We start from the raw sequence: 10011 nt of genomic DNA, 5'->3' as shown, positions 1-10011 counted from the left end.
GATTTTAGAGAAAAAAATTGTTAGGAAACATTCTTTCCTGTATATTTAATTATATATAAAGTGAAAGTTCTGCCAAAAATTACAAGCAAAAGGCACTCCGATACAACTTGTATATCACATAAAGGAGGGCCTCATTCACATTGTGGTACAATTGTTCATGTAGTAGGGGCTCCTACACTCATAAATCCTATGCACTAAGTGAAAGGGCTGCCAAAAATGACAAGAAACCGGCACTCCAATACACCCTTTGTTACACATAAAGAAGAGCATCATACACACCCTTGAAAAATTATGATTGATGGCCTGCTGGTGACCCTGATGATCTGACCATCTAAAACATTAGGTGAGAGGGCCTGCTGCTGAGCTGACCCTCTAAAACATTATGGGTGAGGGTCTGCTGCTGAGCTGACCATCGAAAAAATCATGGTTGAGGGCCTGCTGCTGGTGAGCTGACCCTCTAAAAGGTTGTAGGTGAGGGCTTGCAGGTAAGCTGACCTTCTAAAACATTATAATATGCGAGGGCGTGCAGGTGAGCTTACCCTGTATAGGATTGTAGGTGAAGGCCTGCTGGTAAGCTGACCCTGTAAACAATTATATGCAAGGGCCTGGTGGTGAGCTGACCCTGTAACATATTTTAGGTGTAGGCCTGCTGGTGAGCTGACCCTGTAAAATATTGCAGGTGAGGGCCTGCAGATGAGCTGACCCTCTAAAACATTATATGCAAGGGCCTTCAGGTGAGCTGACCCTGTAAAACATTGTAGGAGAAGGCCTGCTAGTGAGCTGACCCTCTAAAAAATTATATGCGAGGGCCTGCAGGTGAGCTGACCCTGGAAAAATTGTAGGTGAGGGCCTGCTGGTGAGCAGATGCTCTAAAAAATTATATGCGAGGGCCTGCAGCTGAGCTGACCCTGTAAAAATTGTAGGTGAGGGCCTGCTGGTGAGCTGACCCTCTAAAATATTATATGCGAGGGCCTGCAGCTGAGCTGACCCTGTAAAAGATTTTAGATGTGTGTCTGCTGGTGTGCTGACCCTGTAAAACATTTTAGGTGCTGGCCTGCTGGTGAGCTGACCCTGTAAAATATTGTAGGGGAGGGCCTGCTGGTAAGCTGACCCTATAAAAGGTTGTAGGTGAAGGCCTGCAGGTGAGCTGACCCTCTAAAACATAATATGCGAGGGCCTTCAGGTGATCTGACCCTGTAAAAGATTGTAGGTGAATGCCTGCTGGTGAGCTGACCTTCTAAAAAATTATATGCGAGGGCCTGCAGCTGAGCTGACCCTCTAAAACATTGTAGGAGAGGGCCTGCTGGTGAGCTGACCCTCTAAAAAATTATATGCAAGGGCCTGCAGCTGAGCTGACCCTGTAAAACATTATATGCGAAGGGTATATATGCAAGGGCCTTATATGCAATGAATAAGCATGATGATATGATGGAAGAGGAGGAGGATGAGAAAAGGAAGATTAAACCCTTGTTTGTGGTGGAAGGGGTGCATGGGAATTCAGTCTATTCAGTACATTATAAACAACACATTTAAAGAGACTTTAATCAGCTTCATTAATTTTACTGCCAGCATTATGCATTCTATTGGCTAATGTTTCAATATCAAAACCATTTATTGTCCCGGTCAGAGCTCCATATCCTCCTAATGCTGTATCATACCACACCCTTCGGTATCGACATTTCTTAGAAGGCTGGAATGTTATTTTGAACGAAAGTTCAGTTTTTTGTGCATGTTGCCCTACTCGTTCACAAGTCGAAGGAAGTCTCTTAATATGGCCGGGATCTATCTTTGCAGTATCTATATTAACAAAAGTAATGAAGTCACCCCATCCACTTCTATTCTGTATTTCAGTTCCATTAATACAAATAAAGTATTTGGGTTCTTTCAATGTTCGATTCAGCATATGGGATGAATTCACTGTCCAGGTAGAGCACTTCTCCACAAGTTTTACCCTTTGACTTCTATTTAATTCCACATACTGTTCTTCGTTGCAACACCGCAAGGTTACATTCGATATTACTTGTATGTGCACAAATGTTTGATATAAGGCATAAAAGGTAATATTCCTCTGTCTATTATGGAATGTTCCGGGTGGATTGGCCCCTAGCCAAGCACTGGTATTTATGTTCCACTTGGCAAATAAGCAGGGTCGATTGGCTTCACATGTAACACTGTCCTGTTTCCTGGTTTTAGAATGGTTTTTCCATCCCCACGCCCCATTTCTGGATTCAGCCAGGCTCAACTTGCGTCCAGGTGTATTACCGTCTGCGTAGGATGCCAACCACACGATACCAAGGAGACCAAGGACGATGCCACAATGTCTTAGTGGATTCTGTAAATCAAGAATACAGCATTATTCCCGTAAATAGCATTTCTCCTGTGGGATATATTCCCACTTCTCTACTCCAGGCCTCATCACGAGTAGAGTACGGTCCTTGCCAACCGCTATTACTTCAGCAGGTGACGGAGGTCCGTTTACATCTTGAATCCAAATTTTAGCACCTACACTAATTTCATTAGTGGATCCAAATCCTTTCTGTCCCCTCACAGTTAGTTCCTTGGGGGCTGTTGTTTCTTTTATCTGTGCTATATATATTGGGATTAATAGCAATTGTGCCACCCTATCTCCTTTTGATATTATAGCATCCATTTTACCCAGATTTATGAGAACAACTTTGACTTCTCCTTGGTAATCTTCATCAATTACCCCTCCAACCACTATTAAACTTTTTAGAGCATAACTGGATCTAGTGGCCAACTGTCCATAATGTCCTGAGGGAATTTTTACCCCGATTCCAGTAGGAATTATCTTAGTGACTCCTGGACTTACTACCGTCACCTCCAGTGAGTGCAAGTCCAACCCTGCAGATTTTGATGTTCCCCTAAAAGGGACCTGAGCTTCTTCATTAATTTTCCAATATTCAATAGATTCTATAGTTAATTTACCTATAGTAAGATTTGGCGTCAACATTCTCATTAAAGGTGTAGTGGATTCTGTTAGTGGTCTATTATTGAGCGACTGAAGGGCCGAGGAAAGATTATCTCTCCATTGTCCGTATTTACCATCTGAAGTCATTTTTTTCAATGCTCCTTTGAGCAACCCATTCATTCGCTCAATGAGACCAGCAGCCTGTGGGTAATAGGGCATGTGATATACCCATTCAATGTTGTTTTCTAAAGCAAACTGTTTTATTTCCTTCCCTGTAAAATGAGACCCATTATCTGTTTGTATTTGTAAGGGCATCCCATAATACTGTATAATCATCTCCAATGTTCGTAGCGTGCTCCATTGAGTAGCAGAGGCACACGGGAAGGCCACCATAAGGCCTGAATATGTGTCTACGGCGGTACACATATATTTACATGTCCTACTTTCAGAGAGGGGCCCCACAAAATCCATTTGCCATATCTGTGCGGGTAGTTTTCCCCTCCCAATGTGTCCCATTACTGTATGTGGTACCTCTCTTTTTTGTACATGTTGACATATGGGGCACTTTTGTATGACCTGCTTGATCATGTCTCCTGTTAGTGGAATACCTCTCTCCTACGCCCACCTGTAAGTGGCCTTTTCTCCAAGATGTCCACTTTTTTGGTGAGCCCAAACGGCTGTACCTTCCAGCCATGACTCAGTCTCTCTATCCTCTGACTTGGATATAGTGGATATGGCCGTTGCCGCATCTGCTTGGGAATTAAACAAACGTTCAAGAGAGTCTATTGGCATATGAGCATCAACATGGAAAACAGTAGTGTTAGTTCTCTGGACAATCTCCTCTATTTCCTGCCAAATTTGTTTTCCCCAAATTTCCTTTCCATGTATAACCCAATCATGTTTTTTCCAGCCCATTAACCAAGTAGCCAAGCCATTAGCTACCGACCATGAGTCTGTGAAAATATGACATTGATCTCCCTGTTCTTTTTTCAGGGCAAGGAAAACAGCCATGAGTTCCGCATATTGACTACTCATGCCATCCCCTTCTGCTGTGAGTATAGCAGACAACCGAGGGTTATATGCCACACTCTTCCATTTTCTGTTTCCTCCCATGTATTTGGCTGATCCATCCGTAAACCATGCATGCCGTTTCTGATCCTCTGATAAAGATTCAAACCCTTTTCCCCATTTTACTGGAGATTCTTGCGTTTCCAGTGTGACATCAGACATAACTCCTTCCTCCGAAGGAATATTCGCCACCTTTTCATGTAGAGTCGCCACTCCACCCTCTCCTGGTTTGGCCCTTTGGGAAATATACCACTTCCATTTGATGATACTTTGTTCCTGTGCATGTCCTACTCTGTTAGTTTTGGGATTGGACATAACCCATTGCATAATTGGTATTTGTGGCCTCAGCAGGACATCATGTCCCAGTGTAAGTTGCTCAGTCTCCACTAGGGCCCAGTAACAGGCCAGCAATTGTTTTTCAAAGGGAATGTATTTATCCCCTGCGTCCGGCAACTTTTTGTTCCAAAAGCCTAACGGCACTCTTTTACCATCCTGTTTCTGCCACAAAGACCAATTAGCATAGATGTCTGAGACGGATACATGTAATTCTACATCTCCTTCCCTCATCGGCCACAAATCCACAGCTGTTTGTATGGCCTGTTTAGCAGCTTCGAATGCATTCTGCTGTTCCTCTCCCCAAGTAAACTCATATTTCTTTCGAGTCACCTTGTAGAGAGGAGCCAACAGCTGTCCCAAATGGGGTATATGTTGTCTCCAAAACCCAAACAATCCAATGTAAGACTGCATCTCGGTCTTACTCTTGGGTGTCGGGAAGTCAAGGATCTTTTGTTTTACCTTAGGAAGCACCTCCCTGTGTCCCTTGTTCCACTGTATGCCAAGAAATTTTACCGTCTGTGACGGACCCTGAATTTTGGCTGGATTAATCTCCCACCCCTTCTCCTTCATATGGGAAACCAACCCATTCAACTTTTCCTGCACACTGCCTGCGTCCTCACCTTGTATCATTATATCATCAATATAATGAGAAAACTGCATTCCTTCCGGAAGATTAAATTCATCCAAACTGCTCAGCTACCACCCTATGACATATGGTAGGACTGTGTAACCATCCTTGAGGCAGTCTAGCAAGGGTATATTGTCTCCCCAACCAAGTAAATGCAAATTGGTCCTGAGCTTTTTCTTCTATCGGAATGGTAAAGAACGCATTTGCCAGGTCTATCACTGCATACCAAGTTCCTGGATGTTTCTGTATATTTTCAATGATACCTATCGTATCGGGGACTGCTGCTGTTATTGGCGGTGTATGCTTGTTCAGTTCCCTATAATCAATTGTCATCCTCCATGACCCGTCACTTTTTTTTACCGGCCAAACTGGATTGTTCCAAGCGGTGGTGGTAGGTCTCATAACCCCCGCTTCCACCATTTCTTTTATAGTTTGTGAGATTTCTGTGTGTCCTCCTGGTATCCTATACTATTTTAAGGCAATTAATTTAGTGGCAGGGGGAATATGTACTGGGGGCATCTTGACCTTTCCCACCAATACAGTGTTAATTTGGATACTGGTTTTCCGTACCCCAAAAGCAAATTTGCCTTCCTGTAAGTGAAGAGTCATCCCCTTCAGAACATCTATTCCAATTATATATTCTGGAATGGGCACAACCAACACAGAATATTTTCTCAACGGAAGATTGCCTATCTTCAATGTGACCTGTGCCTGTACCCCTTCTGTGACATCTCCTCCTAAACCTGAGATTTTTACTCTAGGGCCTTTGAACTTATGAGGATTACCATATATCAGTGTAGCCTCCGCCCCCGTATCTACTAAAGCCTGAATTCGTTGGACATTCCCCCCTTTCCAATGAATGGATATTGGTACATAGGGTCGCTCGTCCTTTTTCATGAAAACGGGGGTTCGGCTGGCTACCTATGCTGAATCCACCTCCTCCGTTGGAGGAGCTGTTGCAGATCGTAATTGAGCAGTCATAATCGCTGCCATTTCTTCCCAGGGATAGAGGTCCTTGTATTGTTCCCATCCCGGGAGACGGGGTTTACTCTCCTCTTTTGCTACTTTATCAATCCCTTTCTCTTTCTTGTCTTCCTTCGGGGCCTCAGTTTTACCAACTTGTTTCCCCAACACTTTCTGTTTGTACAATCCCCACATTTTACCTGTATCTATGCCATCTATTTTTTCCTTACTAACTCCCGCCTTCAACAATGCGGTAAACATATCTCTTCTGGATACCCTATCCCCTCCCTGAGGTTTACTATTGTTAGATTGTGGATTCTTTGGGGGAGGGCGATGGTCTCTATTTCGTTCTTCTCCATCCCTACCCCATTACCCCATTTCTTGTATTTCTGACATCCTATCTATCAAATTATATGCGGGTCGGTCCATCAGTGACAGTAATAAAGTCATCATTACTGCCCTGTAAGCAGGGGGTGTACTTTTAAGTAACCTAGAACGGAAACCCGCCGTAACCGGTGTCATGTATGGGTCACGTACTTCCAATGAATGAAGGGAAGTTCTCGCTATTTCCTCTTTTACCCGGGCAATCCCATCTTTAATGGCAAACCAGGGTCTATCATTAAAGGGAATGTCTCCCTCCGTGGGGTATTTTTCTCTTAACCCCTGTACTATTACACCTGCAAGTGTGATATTATCATCTTCATGTTTATTGTTAAACCAATGTTTCATTACACGAGTAATCACAGTGTCTTGTGTCATAGTAAGAAATCTGTGAATATCTCCTGGATCCAACATTACTCCTGTAGCCCCGGTATCTAATAATCTTACCAACCACCTCATATCATTTTCCCCTGATCTTTGCCTAAATCTGGGAAGTATGTCGTCTACTTCTGCCTGCGAAAAGTCTTGGAGGTTCTCACGAACCTCCGTATGAGGGACCAACTCCGTTTGATACACTGGCGTACCATCATCTCTCATAAAGGGTCGGCCGTGTTTATCCAACATAGGGATACGTGTCCCATCTGACCCTAGTTTTTCCCTTATTTCCGGTCCTAAGGTAGTCTCTTTCTTTCTACGTAACACTGGGAATGCCTTAGCAAATGGGGGATCTATAACTGGATCAGGACAATCAGGACCATCGGGACAATCATCCCAATCATCCGAGTCTGAATCCCAGATATCTCCATCCCATCTGCTAGGATCCCAATCCACACTGGCGGCAGCTATATGTTTATAAACTTTATTCTTGTTAATTTTACCCCTTCTTTATTTATATTTATTCGCCGCTATGTATACAGCAGAGTTTTCTGCTATAGTCTGATAGTGGGTCAACTTGTCTTTCAACAGTTTTCCACTACATTCCAACATCAGAGCACGCCCCTCGGCTTCCAACTGAGCCTGTTCCGCGCGCCTCTGATCTTGAATTGCCTTCTGCAATCGCTTGTGCACTCCACGATATGCAGATGCCAACACCCAGCTCCTTCGAGCCAGGGTAACTACATCACCAGCTTTCGCTGGGAGTTTCTCAAGTACTTGAACTACATCCACCGGATTTGATTCTTTTAACTGTTTATCCCATGATTCCGCTAACCCGTGACCAGCTAATTCGGTTGCTATTATATTATAGGGAGCCTCGGTCCAGCCGGGGATCTCCATGGGTTCCTTCTGGGATTTGCCCTTTTTTTTAAACATACTGTTATATTTTTGGCTTTTTGCCAAAATGGGTGGGGCTGTGCTCAGAGGTGTCCCTTGTTACTTGGAACGTTTTAAGACAACCTCCGACAGATAAATTGTTTTTAGTTTCTAAGATATTCTGCTTTGAAACTGGAAAGGAGGAGCTTCTTACTCCTGTCTTAATCTAATCGGTGCGTTACCGGATGATTTGTTCAGATACCAAGTTTCAAGTCAAAATATCCTTCAGGGGCAATTTTACGAGCTTATGTATCAATTGCCCCTTACTTCTGGCAACATGCCAAACCTACAAATTACTCCCCTGGATTCCCCTGCCCCAAACAATATGTTATAAAAGGTCAAATCCCATCCTCGTCGCCAATTAATGTATTGCCATGTTTTTGGCGGTGCTAAAGCCTCACCTTTCCTCTCACTAGCTTTCCAACTAGGAAACACACAGCATACAACTTCTTTCTGTTATCAATGATTTATTATATGAATACTTGGGTTAATATACAGTTTTCTAGAGTATATAATGAAATTGTGGATAAATCATAGAGTAAGAATCAATACATTACCGGATATTGCATCATCACTCCATATCGGGGGACCAGCGATTCATCAGGAGGCAGCGCATACACATCACACGGCTGGTCAGCAGTGGAAAAGTCCCAACCAAATGGGAAAGATCCTCTGCCTATATGCCCATAACTCCACCCATCATCTTGTTGCATCCTGGGGATGCTCAGTCATGAGCTTCATTATGATTGGATGGCTTATAGCCATTTCCTCATGAACAGCACTAGTTATAGTTAAGTACTGTTTGTGCGCGCTTACTATTACGCGCAGTGCAACATACTATTATATAAGAGTATCACGTTCTACGCATGCTCAGTACTCTGTTTTCAACGGGCGGTGTCCCTATGAACCAATTGTATGATTGCTTGTATGAGTTATTTTTCGTTATCAGTAGATGATTACAGCTTCCACAACATGTCTTTATGAACTGTAGTAACCTAATGTTCTTGTAGAATGGTTTCTTATGAGACGATCAGCATTACCTAAGATGTAAAAGGAATTCCTGTCTACCTATCCTTTATATAACTATGGGGGGCCCTTTTCCTATAGCCCTCCAGTCATGCACACATTCGTATCAGATTTACATCACAGTCGAGAAGGGTGAACAACCAGTAATCCGTGTTGTCTAAAATGCGTATGACGTGCGGGTCGTGGGAAAGGCAGCCTAACACGAAGAATCAGCTAATTGTGTCAGAGAACCAACAGGCAAGGCTCACTATCAATCTTCTCATCCTCTTCCTCCTCTTCTGCCTACCCACTCTGAAAAGATGGAATTAAACTTTCATGGGTAATAGCCTCTGTAGCAGAAGTAACCATCTCCTGCTCCTCCTCATCCTCTTCATCATCCAATTCTCGCTGAGAAGACGAACTGAGGGTGGTCTGGCTATTCCCCTTTGTAATGTCTTCCACCATTTCCACCTCTTCCACATGCAAAGCGTTGTCCTTAATTGTGAGCAGAGAGCCTTTGAGTAGACACAGAAGTGGGATGGTTACGCTGATAATTGTGTTATTGTCGCTCACCATCTGTGTTGATTTCTTAAAGTTTCTAAAAACTTTAAGGAGGTCAGACATCCATGCCCATTACTCGCTTGTGAATAGCGGAAGCTTACTGGAAAGGTGACAACCATGTTACAGCTGGTATTCCACTCTGCTGCTCACAAAGCCTGGCCAACATGTGGAACGTGGAGTTCCAGCGCGTGCTCACGTCACACAACAGCCGGTGAGCTGGCAATTTCAAGCGCTGCTGCAGCATTGACAGACCGGCTAAAGCTGGCGATCACTTGTGGAAATGTGCAAAGACATGGCGCACCTTCACCAGTAGCTCAGGCAAATTAAGGTAGGTTTTGAGAAACTGCTGAACCACTAGGTTGAACACGTGGGCTAGGCATGGTATGTGTGTGAGCTTGCCTACCTCCAAAGCCACCACCAAGTTACTGCCATTATCAGACACAACCATGTCTGGTAGTAAGTTGAGTGGCGAGAGCCACAGCTTAGTCTGGTCCTTTATCCCCTGCCACAGCTCTGCGGTGGTTTGCTGTTTGTCACCTAAGCAGATCAGTTTAAGCACGGCCTGTTGCCGCTTCCCCACTGCAGTGCTACACTGCTTCCAGCTAGTGACTGATGGCTGACTGGTGCTGCAAGATGATAATTCAAAGGTGGAAGTGAAGGAGGAGAAGGGGGTTTGCAGACACTAATGTAGGTGGCGGCGGAAACCCGGATGGATGTAGTGCCTAGAGATGTCCCAAAATATTCGCCGGCGAACATAGCTTGTTTGCATTCGCCCCGGCGGGCGAATATATGCGATGTTCGGTCCGCCCCCTATTCATCATCATTGAAT

At 44.1% G+C, this 10011-nt stretch overlaps 1 protein-coding gene across 1 annotated transcript; it reads right to left on the bottom strand.

Moving 5' to 3' along the window:
- Nucleotides 1-1929: 1929 nt before the first annotated feature.
- Nucleotides 1930-3324, bottom strand: LOC122943913 (deoxyuridine 5'-triphosphate nucleotidohydrolase, mitochondrial-like). Its single transcript, XM_044302076.1, has one exon. It carries the CDS (start codon nt 3320-3322, stop codon nt 2354-2356), a length of 969 nt encoding a protein of 322 aa, XP_044158011.1. The 5' UTR covers nt 3323-3324; the 3' UTR covers nt 1930-2353.
- Between the last annotated feature and the right edge of the window lie 6687 nt (nt 3325-10011).

The sequence above is a fragment of the Bufo gargarizans genome, chromosome 1 (genome assembly GCF_014858855.1).
Source record: "Bufo gargarizans isolate SCDJY-AF-19 chromosome 1, ASM1485885v1, whole genome shotgun sequence".
NCBI lineage: Eukaryota > Metazoa > Chordata > Amphibia > Anura > Bufonidae > Bufo > Bufo gargarizans.
The sequence above is the reverse complement of the archived record's forward strand: the minus strand, read 5'-3'. Positions and strand labels throughout refer to the sequence as shown.